The 18,016-nt window shown below is 71.2% G+C and overlaps 2 protein-coding genes across 2 annotated transcripts; one reads left to right on the top strand and one right to left on the bottom strand.

Annotated features, from left to right (window-relative positions):
- The first annotated feature begins 1,141 nt into the window (after positions 1–1,141).
- GJD3 (gap junction protein delta 3) lies at positions 1,142–1,870 on the top strand. The gene has a single exon (XM_050911939.1). The coding sequence runs from the start codon at positions 1,142–1,144 to the stop codon at positions 1,868–1,870; it is 729 nt and encodes a 242-aa protein (XP_050767896.1).
- A 1,336-nt stretch (positions 1,871–3,206) lies between these two features.
- RARA (retinoic acid receptor alpha) lies at positions 3,207–17,785 on the bottom strand. The gene is given in 9 exon segments (XM_050911638.1): positions 3,207–3,331; positions 3,334–3,468; positions 3,786–3,944; positions 4,211–4,415; positions 4,488–4,664; positions 4,755–4,915; positions 5,849–5,990; positions 6,086–6,234; positions 17,508–17,785. Coding segments are annotated over 9 exon segments (1,380 nt in total). The 5' UTR covers positions 17,686–17,785; the 3' UTR covers positions 3,207–3,257.
- Positions 17,786–18,016: the final 231 nt, after the last annotated feature.

Genomic DNA, 18,016 nt, shown 5'->3' with positions numbered 1-18,016 from the left:
CTCCCGTTACCAGAAAGGGAATCTGAGGCACAGGCGAAGGCCGTTGGCACTTGCCCTGGCCGGGCAGGGGCTGGCGGGATCCCTGGCCATGACACAGAGGATTTCTTGCAGAGCATCGCAGGGCTTTGAAAAGCAGCTGCCCGGCAGCACGGCCTCCCGCCGGCCGGTGCAGCTCCGTCTGCCAGCACATGCCAGAGCCGGGGGCAGCCCAGGACGGTTCATGGGACTCTCCATGGCCCCGACAGCCCGGGCACAGCGTCACGGAGCAGGGAGGGCTGGTGCCAGTCCTGAGCGTCCCCCGGGCGCAGCGCCCCAGCCCCGCGGGGGAGAGCCCGGCCCCGGGCAAGACCGCAGGGCAGGAGCTGTCGTGGCACGGTCGAATGCGGCCGATGCACCTGGGCTCTGCCAGGGCCCGGGAGGCGATGCCAGCGCTGGGGGGGCCTTTTGGGGGCTGAGCGCTGTGGCTTGGTACCCTGAGGCCCTGGGGGTTTGGGGAGGCCAAGGCACGGGGGGCATTTCTGCATGGGGGGCCGCTTCCCCCTGCACCAACCTGCGCCCCGGGCAGCTGCTGGCCCCGGGGCACGGGCAGCGTTTGTCCTTGAGGCCCCCCCGGCAGAGCCGAGCCCTTCCCTCCCCTCCGGGCACCCCTGCGGCTGCTCTGTCTCTTTAAAAGGACTCCAGGCGTGGCTGCGGGACCGTCATCCCATCCCAGCCGGACAAGGGACCGGACAGTCCTGGACAGCCCTGGACAGCTGGCGCCAGCCGCGCTGGCACACCGTGGACCGCAGCTTCTGCAGGTACCGGGGCTGACCCCACTGGGCTGGGGCTGTGGGGGGCTCGGGGGATCTGGGAGGGACAAGGGATGGGGAACCTGCTGGTCCTGCCCCAGCTGGTGCCCTTGGACCCATCTCGGGGGGGGAGCGAGTCCTGGGGCACAGCAGATGCCTGGGGACACTCGTGACAGGGGTGAGCTGGGCTGGCACTGCCCGGGCACCCTCCTGTGAGCGGGGATGGTGCGATGTGTTTGGGATTGGCATGGAGGATGGTGAGCTGGAGGGGCCGTGCTGCCCGCTGGGGTCCATCCTCGCGGGCACATCGTGCGTCCCCCCCCCAGCGCTGACCCTGCTCCCGCAGCGTGGCCATGGGCGAGTGGGGCTTCCTGAGCTCGCTGCTGGACGCGGTGCAGGAGCACTCGCCCATGGTGGGGCGGTTCTGGCTGGTGGTGATGCTCCTCTTCCGCATCCTGGTCCTGGCCACCGTGGGCAGCGACGTCTTCGAGGACGAGCAGGAGGAGTTTGTCTGCAACACGCAGCAGCCAGGCTGCAAACCGGTGTGCTACGATGCCGCCTTCCCCATCTCCCACTACCGCTTCCTCGTCTTCCACATCGTTGTGCTCTCGGCCCCCGCCGCCCTCTTCGTCATCTTCGCCGTGCACCAGGCAGCCAAGCCGGGGCGCGGGGGGGCCCCCGGCCAGCGCGCCCGCCGCCTCCAGCCCTTCTACGTGGGCAGTGTGGTGGCACGCATCGCGGCCGAGCTGGGCTTCCTGCTGGGGCAGGCGCTGCTCTACGGCTTCAGGGTGCAGCCGCTCTTCGTCTGCCGCCGCCGGCCCTGCCCGCACCGCGTTGACTGCTTCGTCTCCCGCCCCACCGAGAAAACCGTCTTCATCCACTTCTACTTCGTGGTGGGGCTGGTCTCGGCGCTGCTCAGCCTGGCCGAGCTCGCCCACCTCCTGCGCAAGGGGCCCCCGCCCCGGGGTGGGTGCTGCCACCGGCCGCAGGAGCGGGGACCGGCCCCCGGGCAGCCGGCGGGGGCCGCGGAGGAGCCGTGCTGCCCCACTGGCCCCCCGCCACGGGGGGACCTGACCGTGTAGCCGGCCCCGGGCTGCCATCGCTGGCACGAGCTGTGGTCGTTCTCAGCCCGGCTGGTGCCCAGCAGGCGGCTGCAGCTCTCCCTGCCCCAGCCCTCACCGTGCCGGGGAAGCAGGGCCATGCCGTGCCGTGCCGTGCCGTGCCCTGGTGCCCCCGGTTCCTGTTGTGGGCGGCGGATGGGCCTCACCCGGCAGCTGCTGGAAAAAAATATGGACAAAAGGAAAACAAACAGGTCCCATCCCTGCGCAGCGGCAGGGATGCCCCGACCCCCACTGCCCCCCAGCCCAGCACGGGGCGGGAGGGGGGCCAGGGCTGCCCCGTACCCTGTGCTGAGGGTGTCACAAATGCATCGGGGCTCTGCAGGCCAGGGCTGGCCCCTGGTGTAGGGGGATGCGACCACAGCATTGGGGCTGGGAAGGGCAGAGCTTTGGGGGTGCTGGGGGACCCCAAAGGGTTCTGCCCCAGCCCAGCCAGAGCCAGGGAGGGCAGATGAGGGTCCTTGGGTGCCCCCTGCAGCAAAGAACCCCCCCAGGATTTGGGGTGCCACAGCCCTGACCATGCCCCCTCCCCAGGCACCCCCCACCCTGGTGCCCCCTGCAGCAAGAACGAGCCGGGCACTAGAATAAATAAACTTTATTCTGGAGCCAGCCCCCCCCCGTCCCCCCGTCCTCCCCGTGCCGGCAGGGCCGGGCCCCGCTCCCCGCGAGGCCGGGGCTGGCACCGCCGCGTGCCCCCGCAGCCCCCACCCCGCCTGGGGGGCCGGGGCAGGGCCCGCCCGGCACCTCCCGACTCTAAAACCACTAAAATCTCAACAACAACAAAAAAAAAAATTTAATAATAATAAATCGTGTGCCCTCCCCCACCCCCCGGCAGCGCCCGCCGTGCCCCCTCCACCTGCACAGGCCTAAAAACCCCTCCAAACTTTTACAAAGGTTTTAAAACGTATTTATAGATATTTATAGATATTTATATATATATACTTTGCTTTCTTTTCTCTTTTAAATGACTCTGCTCCCTCGGCGTGCGGGGTCTGGCCGGGTCCTCCCCGCCGGAGAGCCGGGACCGGGGCGGGGGGTGGCTTGGTGGTCGCGATCCCATGTGTGCTGGTGCTGGTGGGGCCGGGGCGTCCCCGGGGACGCGGCCGAGGGCCCCCGCGCCCCTGAAATGTGACTCAACCAACGCGCTTCGCCCGGGGCTGGGGGGGCCGGGGGCTGCGGGGCTCCCCGCGGGGGTCTGCTCTGGCGGGGGGGGCCCCGGGGCTGTGCCAGCGGGGTGCTGCCGAGGAGTCCGCCCCAGGGGGGCCGCAGCCAGGGCCGAGGCACAGGGTTCCCCCCCCCTGCCCCGCGTGCCGGCGTGCCGGGCTCTGTCCTGGTGCACGCCGGGCATGGGTCACGGCGAGTGCGTGGCCGGGCTGCTGCGGTTGGAGCTGGGCGAGAGGCTGGGGCTGCAGCTGCCCGGGGGGGCCCCAGGCTGCCTGCGCGGGGGCCGCCCGGCTGCCCCGCCAGCGTGTCCATGCCCTCCGAGTTCTCCAGCATCTCCTGGATGAGGGGCGGCATCGACCCCGGGATCTCCATCTTCAGCGTGATCACCCGCTCGGCGCCTGCAGGAAGGGTCAGGGTCAGCAGGGCAGGGCACTGCTGGCACCCCCAAACCCGCACCCCCAAACTGGCACCCCCAGCTCCGCTCCTCCCTGGGTGCCGAGAACAAGGGACATGGCCAGATCCCCAGCGTCCCTGGAGGATGCGGTGCTGTGGGTATCCCCTCCCTCGTCCCCCCCCGAGGATGCTGTGCCCTGGGGAAGGATGAGCAACCTGGACCCCCCCTCCCAACGATGCCGATCCCAAGGGATGCTCCCCCGGGATGCTCCCCTGGGACACAGAGCCGCAGGAGGGCGGCCGCCCCCTCCCCAGCGCTCACCCTTGGCGCTGATGCTGCGGAGATCCGTGATCTTCATGAGCATCTTGGGGAACATGTGGGGCCTGTTGGGCCTCCTCTTCCTCACGTAGATCTTCAGCGCCTCCAGCAGCGGCTCCTGCAGCTTGTCCACTTTGTCGGGCTGCTCCAGGTCCTGGCGGTCTGGGGAGGGGGGGACAGCGGTTACGGGGGGGGGGGGCAGCACACATCCTGTTGTTCCCCCTTGCCCCCCGCGGTCACGGATACAGCCCAGCTCCCTGTACCGGGCCCCGAGGGGGTCACCGGGGTGGCTGTGCCTCGGCAAAGGGCACCATTTGGGGTCTTCTTGGTCAGCCATTCGGGGAGGACAGCCGGGCAGGCGCTGGGGGTCCGCCAGGGCACTGGGCAGGGTGCCCGTCCCTGCACCCCACCTCTCCCCCGGCACCCACCTCCGCAGATGAGGCAGATGGCACTGAGCAGCCCCGTCTCGGCGTCGTCCATCTCCAGCGGCAGCAGCTGGTTGGCGAAGGCGAAGACCAGGTCGGTGAGGGGCCCGAAGCCGGCGTTGTGCATCTGCGTGCGGTTCAGCGTCAGCCCGTCCGAGAAGGTCATGGTGTCCTGCTCCGGCGTGTAGCGCGTGCAGATCCGCAGGATCTGGGGGGGGCGAGGGGGCTCAGCCTGGTGTCCCCTCCCCATCCCCGTCCCCGTCCCAGTCCCCGCTCTCACCAGGATATCGAGGCAGGCGGCTTTGAGGAGGGTGATCTGGTCGGCGATGGTGAGCGTGGTGAAGCCGGGGAGCTGCTTGGCAAACTCCACCGTCTTGATGATGCACTTGGTGGACAGCTCGCTGAACTTGTCCCACAGGTCGATGTCCAGGGAGACCCGCTGCTCCGAGCTGTTGTTCTGCGGCGGGAGGCGGAGGATGAGGGCAGGGGGTGGGGTGGGGGGGGGTCTGCCGTGCTCCCCAGCCCCCCGGGACCCCCCGACACTCACCGTAGTGTATTTGCCGAGCTGGCAGAGGGCGGGGAAGGTCTCCTGGTGGGCTTTGCGCACCTTCTCGATGAGCTCTTCCACCTCGGGCGTGATGATGTAGCTCTCCGAGCACTCCGGCTTGGGCACGTCCTTCTTCTTCTTGTTCCGGTCATTGCGGACGGCTGCGGGGACGGCAGGGTCAGCGTCACCCAGCCCCGCTGCCACCCAGCCCCTGCCCAGGGAGGGGCTCGGCCCCACCGCCTTCGGTCCCCCCAGGGCAGGATGAGGACCCCATCGCCAGTGACGGGATCAGCCGTGGTGACAAACGGCTAGCGGAGCCGCCAGCCCCCCGCACAGCTCTCCTTTAAATCAGCCCCCAAGTCATTAAGAGGCAATTAGGGGTGGCACGGCACCCTTGGGGGGGGGACACCACCCCCCTGGCCGTGGGGACAGTGCTCAGCTCTGCTCTGCAAAGCCGATACAGTGGAGAAAAACACCAGGGAGAGAAAATGGCAGCTGAGCCTCCGCGCTCATCACGGGGGCGTGCAGAGGACACCCTCGAGGCGGCAGCGTCGGGGGGAGCAGCCGGGCACAGCCCCGCACCCCGCAGGGATCAGCCTCTGTGGGCCGGGGGGGCCAGGACCCCCCCTTAGGTGCAGGCTGAGCTGCAGCCCCTGGGATGCTGAACACCCCCCTGGCAGTGCCGGCCCCCCCCCCCCCCAAGCCCCCTTCCGGGGATGACGGCCCCCACAGGGACAGGCAGATGGGGCAGGAGTCGGGGAGGCAGCTGCGCCCCAGCAGCCATCGCCCCCGGTCACCCACCCCCGGCGATGCCGCGCCGCGCGGGGGTTACAGCCGGGCACCATGACAACTGGCACGCAGACGCCAGGAGGCCTCGTCAGCGTCATTTATCTCTGACATCATCAATCACGTGTTGCCCGGGCAACGGCTGGGCTGTGACACAAACCCAGGGGGGCCCCCCCCCATCGCCCCCCCCCCAGGGCCTCGCTGGGTATATGGTGGGCGCTGCTGGGATGGCCCCCCACGCTCGGACCCCCCCAGCTGCACCCAGGCAGGGTGTCCCCATCCCCATCCCCGTCCCCGTCCGCACTCACACTCCTTGGACATGCCGACTTCGAAGCACTTCTGGAGGCGGCAGTACTGGCACCGGTTGCGCGTCACCTTGTTGATGATGCAGTTCTTGTCCCGGTGGCACGTGTACACCATGTTCTTCTGGATGCTGCGGCGGAAGAAGCCCTGGGGACCCCGCACGTCCCTGTCAGCGCCCGGCCCGGGGACCCTGGGGACCCGTGGGGACGGTGGCCCGGACACGGGGTGCTGGCAGCTCTCACCTTGCAGCCCTCGCAGGCGCTCACCCCGTAGTGGTAGCCCGAGGACTTGTCCTGGCAGACGAAGCAGGGCTTGTAGATGCGGGGCAGGGGCGGGGGCGAGGGCGGGCTGGGCACGATCTCCTCTGAGCTGGTGCTCTGCGTCTCGACGGCTGCGGAGAAGGCGGCAAGCGCTTAGGGCATGGAGACACCCCCCCCCCGCCCGGGGCCCCATGGGGACCCCCCACCCCGCACCCCAAAACAGTGCCGGTCCCCGGGTCCGGTGGTTCTGCCAGCCCTGCCCTGCGTTGCCCACCCCAGCCCTGCCCGGCCACGGGGCCGGGTCGCGCGGGGCCGGCGGGGCGAGGACGCAAGCTGGGAAGATGCAACTTGACATTTCCAGGGCACGGAGACGATGTGGAATTCAGGCAGACAAAAAAAAAAAAAAAAAAAAAGAAAGAATAAAAAAAAAAAAGAAAAGAAAAAAGCCGGGATCCCAGGAGCCCCCGCGCGGGCGGCGCTGACGGCGTCTGCGGGGCCGGCGCGGTGCAGTCCTGGTGCAGGGGGGGGGGCCGATGCCGCACACTCACTCACACGTGCGTGCGGGCACACACACGTGCACAGTCCGGGGGGCCCGCCCGCTGCGCCCACCGCCCCAGAGCCAAAGGCACGGCCCCCCAGGAGGGGACGGCATGGCGGCACCCAGGCGGCACTCCATGGGCCCCCGGCGGGGGACGTCCCCGAGGGCAGCGCTGCCCTTGTCCCCACGACAGGCAGCCCCGGCCACCACGTGCTGCAACGGCCCTGCCAGCCCAGGGGACGCAGCCAGTGCCCCCTGCACCCCAAAACCGTGGGATGTGCCTGCCCCCCTCCTGCACCCCAAAATCCCGTGGGACGTGCCCGCTCCCTCCTGCCCCCCAGGACCGCCCAGGAGGTGCCTGAGCCCCCAGGACGGGCCCCGTCGCCCACCCCGGCGCAGCCCCAGCCGCGGTGGGGTGCGGTGCAGCCAGGGTGCCAGTCCCTGGCGTGGGGTGCAGCCAGGCAGGGGTTAAGCGCTCCCCGGCTCCTCCGGGATGTTTGCGAATGTTTTTCTGCAGTGGAGCCAAGCGAACCAGTCAAACAGGATATTAAAGGCCGAGCCCGGCGGGGGAGCCCGGCCCCCCCTGCTCCACCAGCCCCTGCGCCCCAAAAAGGGCCCTGAAAAGGGCCCCCCCGCCACCCGCTTCCCCCCGGGGCCGGGGTGCCACAGGGAGAGGCCCTGGCCAGGGGCACCCACCCCGGAGCTGAGCCGAGGTGGGGTCCCACTGGGGGTGGTGGGGCTTGGGGGGGGTGATGGATGAGGGGTGGGGGTCCCCAGCGTGGCTGTGCCACCGGCCACTCGCCGAAGGTCAGGGGTGCAGACAGGGCCAGGGAGAGGGGACAACGGGGACAAAGCCACCCATGACGCTTGTCCCCCAGCACAATGGGGAGACGGGGTGAGCGTGCCGGCATGGCGGCAAGCGTGCGGGGCACAGAGGCGAGCGTGCAGGGTAGGAAGCGAGCATGCAGCATGCGGAGGCGAGCGTGCAGGGTGGGATATGAGCGCGCGGGGTGGGATATGAGCGTGCGGGGTGTGGAGGCGAGCGAGCCGGGCAACGTTTCCCGGGCGGCACTGAATAAATCACCGCTGCCACTCGAGGGAGCGGAGCCATTAAAGTGACTGAGCGAACGTCGTCTATAATTTATCGCCTCTTTTATATAATTTAAGAACTTCCTCGTGGAGAGCTGCACTCACAAAATGCAGATTTGACAAGATTTTGATGTGCTGGGTGCGGAGGGGGGAGGGGACCCGGCTCCCCCTGCAACGACGCACGCCAGCATCCCCGGGCGGGCACAGCACCGCGGGAATCCCCTGCCACCGCAGCCACCAGCGAAGGGACCATGATGCCACCGGGGATGGGATGGGGCCGCGGGCACAGCCGCCTGCCCGGCCAGCTCCCCAGGAGCCCCTCGTGGTGGCGTCAGGCCTGGGTGCCGCTCGCGCCCCTGCGGGACAATGGGAGAGCACAGAGCAGCACCCAATGGTGCTGAGCGGGCAGGATGGGTGCAAACCTCCCCTGCTCCCGCGGGGCTGGGTGCAGGAGGGGTTGGCTGGGGACACCGGGGACCCCGGCATCCAGGCTCCCTCCCCTCCCCCAGCCCCATCTCCTCCTGGAACAGGAGGGACCCAGGCGTCCTGCCCCCCCCCCGTACGGAGGAAGCGGAGCCCAGCTGCAGACCAGATGCTGCGGCTCCGCCAGCATCCCCGGGCAAACGCGCCGCCCCCGCCTGCCGCCCCGCCGGCCGCTTCCTGCCCGCACCAAGGGACCCCGGGGCACCCCGACACCTGGCACCCCCGCCCCGGCGTGGGAAAGCACCCGCGGGGCCACACCGCGTGCCAGGGCCCGGGGAGGACCCAGGAATCCGGGCTGCCGCCGCCGCCTCCGCCAACAACCGGCCATCACTCCCGGGCCAGAGCCGGGGATGGGACCCAGGCCTCTGGAGAGGGGCTCCACCGGTGCTCGCCGCAGGGCCCGGTGAGGCAGGCAGCGCCGTGCCAGGCAGGACAGCCCCACGCCCGCGCCACGGGACCCGGTGCACCCGGCAGGAGGGTGGGCGCCTGCCCAGGGCTTTCCTGCAGATCAGGATCCCACATGTCCCAAATTCCTGCACCTCTGTGGGAGCAAGGCGGGGGGGGGCGGGAAGGAGGGTCCCGGGAGCGATGGGGCTGGGAGCCCCGACCCATGGGGTGCCCCAGGCCATGGGGTGCCCGGTCCTGCCCACGTGCCACTGGGCACAGCGCTCAGCCCACCGGCCACCACCACCCCGCCTGGCCCCCACAAGGCATCCTGCCCAGCAGACCCAGGGGTCCTGCCCCCCGCCAGCACCGGGGGCCTGGGGTCCTCACCACCCCGACTCACCCATCTGCTGTGCCGCCGCCACCCCGTGCCGCAGCGCTGTGCTGGCTGCGCGCCACCGGCCAGCCCTGGGTGACGGAGCGCGGCTAACGCGAGGCGACGGCGGGGCCACCCCGTGCCCGGTGGGGCAGTGCTCGTGCACAACCCAACGCCACGTACCCCCGAGACCCCCCACAGCACCCCACAAAACCCCTGGCAGGATGTGGACCCACGCAGGCACGGGATGCCCACTGCCTCAGTGGGCTCCTGCAAGCCCCTCTGCCACCCTCGGGAACCACCTCGTGCCTCAGTTTCCCCAGCTGCGGCGTGGTGGCGTCCCCAGGCCCCACTGCAGCGGCGGGCAGGCTCCCCACACCCCGCGGAGCGGCTCTTCCCCCTGCACCAGCGAGATGGCGTCCCGCCGGGCAGCGCTGCACCGGCGCCGGGCCAGCAGCCAGCACCTCGGGGCCAGCCCCACTGGGCACAGCCCAGCCGCAGCCACAGCTGTCTCTGGGGAAACTGAGGCACGGCATCTCCGACACCAGCACCACGTGCTGTGGGCTGGCACCCCCGAGCCGGGGAGACACGGCACCTCAGCATGACGCAGGGAGCGGGGCACCCTGCCAGGGAGTCCCACCAGCCAGCCGCCGCCCACGCGCCTGCCGGGTCACGGTCACCATGACCAGAGCCCGGAGGTGCCCTGGCCTGGGCAGGGGCCCTGCGCAGCACCGCGGCCACGTGGCCACCCAGAGCTGCAGCCCACAGGGAGGGGGCTCTGGCCAGAAGGCCCCTCTCCTGCAGGACTGAGGGTACAAGGGGGGGACGATGGCCCCCAGCCACCCCGCTCAGGACAGCACAGCCCCAGTGGGATCTGGGAGGGCCCCGTGCTAAGGGGACGGCACTAAAGCCTGGGACACACGGCCCCTGCCAGGCCCTGCCTGCGCCCTGCCTGCTCTGGGGGTCCAAAGGCAGCACCCCCCCCGCAGAGGCGGTGGGAGCCCCCGCGGCAGCCCCACGCCGTCCCAGCTGCAGACAAAGGCCCCTTGCGCCGCGCTCGCGCCGATGCCAGCGGAAAGGTCGAGCGGCCCCGAGACAATGGGGGGAGCGAGGCCGCGGGGGCCGCGGGCACACCACACACACACCCCCCCCCCGCGCAGCGCCGGCCACTGGCACTGCACCGGGCATTGCCATGGGAAGGGCGAACCGGTGGCAGGGAGAGGGGCTCGCCAGCCCCCTGGGGATGAGGCGGCCCCCCCCCCGCACCCTGCAGGAGGGCCCCGCAGCCCTTATTGGGGTGAAAGTCCCATGGAGCCCGGCAGGACTTTCCCCAGGCCGTTATCGCCGCCCACGGCCCCTGGGTGCCAGGCCAGGCCGGCCGGCTGCCCACTGTGGGGGGGGCGGCGTGGGACCCCCACCAGCCCACCCAGACCCCGCTCGCTCCCGGCACCACCCTCACCCCCGCACGGTGGGCACAAAGCACAGCGGGGCCCCGCATCCCCCGTGGGGTGGCAGCCCCCAGGCTGGCTGGCAGCTTGGGGTGCGCTGCCCGTGCCCCTGCCTGCTCCCGCTGCCTGCTGCCTGTCCCGGCACGGAGGTGCCCCCCCACCCCCCGAGTCTGCACAGAGCATGGGTCCTGCCTGTCCGCAAGGACAGCAGGGGACGGGGGACACCAGGCTGTGACAACCCCCCCCCAGGGACACAGGGCAGGATCCCACCAGCGGGACTGGCCAGGCCCCACATCAGCACCCAGGACACCCCGGCCCAGGGGGACACCCCGATCCCCGGCAGGGCTGTGGCAGGGGGGGGCCCACGCTGGCGCTCCCTCTCCACCCGTGCAGCAGCAGCAGGCACAGCGGCTCTGTAGTTATTTGGATTTTGTCGGAGCCCTTATCAGCAGGGAGCGGAATTCCTGGCAGAGCTGGCGCTGCCGCGGACCCCACTCGTGGGAAGGGGGTGCGAGGGGCACCCCGCCGTGCCCCGGCCCCCGCCTCGCCGGGCTCAGCCCCAGCCCCGGCCCCAGCCCAGCCGTCCCAGCTCTCACCGAAATAGGATAAGGGTTGTTTATGGCCGAGCCGGCGGCATCTGCGCAGAGCTCGGCCCGGCGACGGAGCTGGCGGGGAGGGCGCTGGGCCGGGGGCTGAACCCGGCACCCTCCTGGGATCAGCACCCAGCACCCTACTCAACCCCCCGCCCATGGCCAAGCTCCCAGCACCCATCGCTCTGCACCCATCCCCACGCCCAGCACCCAGCACACCCCCCCACCCCGCCCGGATCAGAGCCGGGTTTTGAGGCCGCTCTTCCCGCCCGGGCGGGCTCCAGCACCGGCCCGAAGCGGCGGTGAGGGGCGCAGGTACCTACAGCGACCGGAGCTGCTCCAGGGCGGGGGGCGGCGGGGGGTCCCGCGGGGCGCGGGGGGGCCGCGCTCCGGCAGCAGGCAGCCCCGGCCCGGCCCGTAGAAATCCATCCGGAGGAAGGGGCCGGGGGGCAGCCCCGCCACCGCCGCGCCCTCGTACATGGCCCGGGGCCGCGGGGGCGGCTCCCCCCCACCACCCCCCCCCCCCTCCGCCTCCTCCTCCTCCTCCTCCCCGGTCCGGCGGCGGGGGCGGCCCCGGGCGGTCAGCGCCCCCCCCTCGGCAGCCGGGCCCCCGGGGCGCCCCGGGCCGCGCTGCCATGGCCCCGCCGCGGCTCAGCCGGGGAGCGGGGCCCCGCCGCTCCGCTCCGCGCCCGGGCAGGCGGCGGCGGGAGGCGGAGGAGGAGGCGGAGGAGGAGGAGGAGGGGGAGGGGAGGAAGGCGCAGCCCCGCCGGCTCTGCGGCTCCGGCAGCCCCGGTCCCTCCCGACACCAGCCGCCTCCCCACAGCCTTAACCCGCTCCGCGCCGCGGGGCCGCCTCCGTCCTCCGCCGCCGCCGCCGCCTCCTCCCCTCCCCGGGACGGCCGGCACCGGCCACGGCCGCGCGGGGCGGGGGGGGACGACGACGACACACGGCCACGCAGGACCGGCGCCACGCGGGAGCGGGCCCCGGGGCGGGGGGCGCACGGCGGGGCCGGGGGGCTGCCCGGGGCCGCGGCTCATTTGCCTAATGGGATGCGGGTGAACTGCGGGTGAACCCGGCGGGGAAGGGCTCACCTCGCCCTGACCCCCGGCCGCCCCCCCCCGGGGGTGCGGGTGCCACCGCACGGCGGGGGGGAGTGTGTGTGTGTGTGCATGCGTGTGCATGTGTGTGCATGCATGTTCCCACTGCACGGTGAGGGACATGCTTGTTTGCATCCCCACTGCAGAGGGGCCCACATGGGCTCCTGCTGCACCGCTGCATGGGGGGGGTGGTTGCGTGTGTGTGCACGCACACCTTCCCACAGTGCACGGGGCAGCCTGTGTGCACGTACACGTGTGTGCATTCCTTCTGCACACACATACATGTGTGTGGCAACCACATCCCCACTGAGCACAGAAGCAGCCGAGCGTGTGCACATGTATGGCTGCATGCGCGTATGACCCCACTGCATCTGTGTGTGCACACACCCCCACCGCACACGTGTGTGTTTGCGTGTGGCAGAGTGCTGCAACGCTCCCCACTCCCCTGCCCATGCACACAGGTCCCCACGGGAGGTGACACCCCAAACCCGGGGCCGCCCGAGCGGTGACAGCACTGCCCACACAGACTGGTGTCACCCCACGCAGCACAGCCGGCTCGGCCCCGCTGCCCACACCCAGACAGGGACAGACCCACGCCAGGGACAGTGGCCACAGGCTGGGCTGGCAGGCCAGGCCCCGGCGGTGCCACTTCCCCGACGCGCCGGTAACCTCCTTGCCGCACGGTCTCACCTACCCACCCTCGCTTCCTGCAGCGCAGCACCACCGGCACAGCCACCCAGCGGGGCCCAGCCCTGGCACGCTCCCCGGCGGGCACGCGGCCCCTGCCACGCCACGGGGGTCCGCTCTGCCCCAGCCCCGCGCTGCGCACCGTAAGGGTGCCCCGAGAGGGAGAGCCCAGGATGCTGCAGGGTCCATCCGAACCCCTGCCCAGGTCCTGCCGTGGGCGAGGGGCAGGAGGAGCACACACGTGTGCACGGCTGGACACCGGTGGGAAGATGGGGGCCAGCCCAGCCGCACGCAGCAAGCAGGGAGCGTGCATGAGCAAATGCGCGTGTGCACACATGTGTGCACACATGACAGTATGCACACACACACGGCAGTGTGCGCACACACACCCCCGATGCTGAGGGCACCTTCCTGCCACCCCGGCCACACTCTGTACACCCACATGCCCCGGCCCTGCGCACACTGGCAGCCCCCCCCGCCCTGGCCCCAAAGCGAGCAGCCAGGGCCACCCCGCTTTTATTTCCAATCTGCCCCCCCCCCGAAAGAGAGAGGAGGGGGGAAAAGGGGAGAAAAACAAAAAAGAATAAGAAAAAGGCCGGGAGGCGTGTGCATGTGTGTGCGTGTGTGTCTGCGCAGAGCAGATCAGCAGCGCCTGTTTAAATAATAATAGAAAGTCAAAGGCTTTGCTTAGCCAGCAGGTTTCTGAACAAAAGCCCAGCGCTCCTCCAACTTCCTGCAGCGAACATGACAAATGTCTGCTTTGACTCATTTACCAGCGCTGGAAAGAATGTGGCTGCGACGGAGGGGACGGAGGGGACGCGGGCCGGTGGCATCGCACGGCTCGGCCACGGCACGGCTGTGCCATGCACGCACGCCGGCGGCCGCCCCGCCGGGCAGCGCTTCCCGTCCCGCGCCGGCGGCAACAGGAAGAAACAGAGATTAAAAAAAAAGACCCCAAAGGCTCAAAGCAGAAGCCAAGAGGAACTGGGCGAGGGGAGCGCCCTGCACGCAGCCCCGCGGCGCGAGGGGGACGGGGACATCCCGCCATGCGCCCTGTCCCACCGCCACATCCCGCCACCCCGCCAGCAGCCTGGAGACATCAGAATGGGGCCCCCCCCTCAGCAGCACCCCCCGGCCCCGCTTCCTCCTGGCCCCACTCATGGGGGCGGCCGATGCCCCCAGGAACACAAGATGCCCCCATGAGCACGATGGCCACCCGGCCACAAAGCCCATGGGGACACCACGGGGGACACCACGGGAAACCCTGCTGTGCCCGGAGCGGGCAGCTTCGGGAGCGCAGGGTCACAGCCCCAGCAGACAACGGGACGTGGGCAGGGACGCCCGAGACCCCCACGCAAACCCACCCACCCCAGCCTGGGGTATGGGGTGCCTGGCCCCGGCCCCTTTCGCCCCATCCCCACGCCAGCACCTCGGGGCCCCGCAGCCCCCCTCCCGCCTGCCCACTTCAAAAGACCCCATTTATCCCCTTCAGCAGCTTTTGAGCGCGGCGAATTCCCGGCCGGCGCAGGCGGCTCCCCCCGGCCCCCGTGACAGTGATAGAAAACCTCCGCCGTAATGGGCTTTCCCAGGCGCGGGGGCCCAGCGCCCAGCCCGGCCTCATCAATCTTCCCCCGGGTGGAGATGGGAGGGGGGGGGGCCGGGGGGTCCCCAGCACTGCATCCCGTGGGGGGCTCCCTGGCCTCTGCCCCGAGCAGGGCCCCCCAGCCCCGCCGCCCCCCGCTCGCGGCCCCCGGCCTGCAGGGAGCACGTTTTGCTCATTAATTTTTAAAAATTAATTAATTACGGGGCGCAGCGGGGGAGCGGCTGTGGCGCGGAGGAAACCAGAGCCAGCGGGTAGGGTGACAGGCCGAGCCCGGCCGCGGGGGCCCCCCGTCCCGGCAGCCGAGAGCGGGGCCGGGGGGCCCGGCTGCAGGGGGAGGGGGCCGCACCGGGGTCCCATTTCCCGCAGCCTGGGAACCAGGGCGGAGGGAGGGTCCCCCCCGGTGGGGGTGGCAGCCCAGGGAGCCCCTCGCAGGGCGACGGGCGGGAATCCCACATGGCCCCCCAAGACCCTCCATGGGCAAGCGCTAGGCGAGGCGGGGGGGACCCCCAGGGACAGCCAGGCCCCACGGCAGGAGGCCACCACGGAGCCCCTGGGGACGAAGGCACAGCCCTGGCACCGCCACACGCCCCGACACGCGTGCACACACCCGGCACAGGGGGCCCCGCACCGCGTGCGGCGTGCACACACAGGCGCACAGGCACGGGCACACGCACGGCGGGCCGGGCACTGAGCACACACGCCCCCCCCCCACCGCCCCACACAGTCGCTCAGCTCTGCGCACACTTGCTACACGCATGCACACACACCCCCCCCCCCACCCCCAGCTGTGCGCACATGGGCGTGCACACACACGCGCCGGCACAGCCGGCGGCGCACGCGCACAGCGCCACAGACACACACACACGCAGCCAGCTCCGTGCACACACAGATGTGCACACCCCCTTGCACGGGGTGGGCACACGCACCACCCCCGCAGCATGCGCACACGGGCACACACATGCACACCCACCGTGCGAGCGCACACGTGCTCACACGCAGCTCTGAGCGTGGAGAGGCCCCACTCTGGCACCGGGGTGTTCCCCCCCCCGCCACCGTCCCCTGCCCGCCCCGGGGTGCCCCACATCGGAGCCCAGCGTGGGGCAGGGGCTCTTGTCCCCACCCCGCAGGGGAAGCCACAGCACTTGTGCCGGGGGGGGCCGGCTGGGGGTCCCCAGAACCGTGCCTGCCACCTCCACTCACTTCCCCTTTGCTGGGCGCTCTCGACTCACGGCACGAGCGGCCCCGGCCAGGACAGTGGCTCCCAGGGCACCCAGGGACACCCACCTCGGGCCAGGGGGGTGCAACGGGTCCCCCCCGCACCCGCACCCACGGCTGACCCCGTTTCCCCGCGTCGGGGGCAAAGCACGCAGCACCCTGGAGGGCCAGATCCGGCACCGGCAGCTCCCCTGCAGCCCCAACGCCAGCGGATCCCCATCCCGACACCCACGGCCCCGGCGCGATACCCGGCCGAACCCCGGCGGGGGGCATCTGCCCCCCCAGGAGGGCCCAGCCAGATCAGCCCCGGGTGCCACGCAGCTGCAGCACATCTGGTGAGGGCAGGCTGGCGGCAGGGCCGGAGGCGCGTGAGGAGGGGGTGGCTGCACGGGGCCCCTCTGCAGCCCCCGAGCCCCCCCCAGCCAGGACACAGACCCCGGCGTTGCCCTGCCAGCCCCACTGCCAGGAGAGAGAGCGGGGGCATCCTGCTCGGGCACACACCAAATACTGTAGGACCTACACAAACAGTGCACCCACCAGGCTGTACGGGTGCTATGGGCGGGCAGGCACAGTGCACCCACCCCCTGTGTCCCCCTGGGATCCCTAGGTGGGGAAGGGCAAGGGGAAACTGAGGCATGGTCCACCCGGCCGCCATCAGCCCCAGGGCACCCTCCAGCCCTGCCTGGCCCCTGTCCCCAGTGTCAGAGAATGGGGGGACGGGACAGGCACCCCCCCCCAGCCCGTTCCCACAAGGCCGTGCGGCAGGAATGGCCCCAGAGCCAGTGCGGGGGAGGGGCCCCACCCGCCGCCACCCAGTCGCTGAACTGGTCCCACTGGGTCCCACCGCAGCCGGGGCGGCTCCGGCGGGGGACAGCGCCCGGGGCCGGCCCTGCCCGGGCCTGCACCGTCCCCCGGGGCCAGGGACGGGCTGGGGGGGCCCCGCCACACCCCGACCCACGGGGGCCTCCCCGATGGCGGGCGCCGCGGGGCACCCATGCCGGCATGGTGCGGGAACGGGCAAGGGCGCCCGTCGGCAGCAGTGCCAGGGATGGGAAGGAGTCCAGCAGCCGCCCCGTGGCACCCAGCGAGGGTCCGGGGAAACTGAGGCACGCCGTGAGCCCAGGGCTGGGGTCACGGTGCGTGGAGGACCCGAGCCGGGAGCCCACCTCCCGCGGCTCCCAGCTGCCGGCGCGGCGGGGCGGTGATTACTGGGGCCGTGATGGACGACCCTGTCAGGGGGAAATTGAATCAGGAGCAGACGCGATGATTGCCTTCATCGCCTCCCCCACGGGCGGCCCCCGCGCCGCCAGCGAACAAAGAGCCGCCGTGGGGACGCAGCGCGGCACCGGCCTCCCCGGCCCCCACCACTGCCGAGCCCCCCGTCTCCCAGCCTGGCTGCGGCGGGTGCCGGGGACGGTGACAGCCAACGGCCCCTAACCAGGGCCAGCTGGGCCGTTAACAGCCGGGGTATAAACACAGCCATTAACGAAGGCGGCCACACAGCAGCAATTAACTGACACACACCCCGCCGGGTGCCACTGCCCGCTCCGTGCCTCAGTTTCCCCAGCGGCAGCACTAATGGGGACACATGGGGAGAAGTGCCCAGCGCTCGCTTCCCACCGGCCAAGGAGCCGGTGCCCCTAAACACAGCTCCCCATGGGTGGGCGATGCGGTGGCTGGGAGCAGGGAGACCCCCCCCCCCCCCCACCCCCGTCACCGGTGCCACCACCCCAGGGCAGGTTACGGACCAGTGCCGGAGCAGCAGCCTGGGGTCAGCACTCACATCCCAGGCTGGGGACAGACCCCAGCATGGAGGGGTCCCCACACACACTTCCCCCCAGCACCGGGGGTCCCACCACACCACCCCCCCCCCCCGCGAGGCTGCAGTACTCACTGGCGGGCGAGGGGGTGCTGTATCCGCTGACGGGCAGCTGGTGCTGGATGCCGGCCAGCGTGCTGGGCGGAGAGAGCCCCCCCAGCATGTGGGGGAAGAAGAAGGCGTAGGGGGGCACGGGGTAGCCGTTGAGGTGCCCCCCTCCGGGCGTGGGGCAGGAGCTGCTGTTGCTGGCCATGGCGGGGGTCTCTGGCGCAGTGGGGGGGCTCTCAGGCGCAGGGCGCCGGGGCCAAGCAGAGCATGGGGCCCACGGGCGACCCGCTGCCCGGCGGCTGTCCTCGCTGGCGGCGCTGGCTCCTGCGATGCTGTGGGGGGAGCAGAGAGGGGGGTTAGCGGAGGGGCTGGGATGCCTGGCCCCCACCCCGATGTGGCACCCACCAGCCGTGCCTCATTTCCCCCAGGCCCCCCCCACCAAGGGGCCACATCCCCTCCCAGCCCCAGGAGGGCGCAGCCGGCCGGGCCCAGCTCTCCCCACGAGATTAACGACAATCCCCCAGATTAACGACACC

This window comes from Gymnogyps californianus, chromosome 28, assembly GCF_018139145.2.
Source record: "Gymnogyps californianus isolate 813 chromosome 28, ASM1813914v2, whole genome shotgun sequence".
Taxonomy (NCBI): domain Eukaryota; kingdom Metazoa; phylum Chordata; class Aves; order Accipitriformes; family Cathartidae; genus Gymnogyps; species Gymnogyps californianus.
Note: the sequence above shows the minus strand (reverse complement) of the source record. Positions and strands in the feature narration are given on the sequence as shown.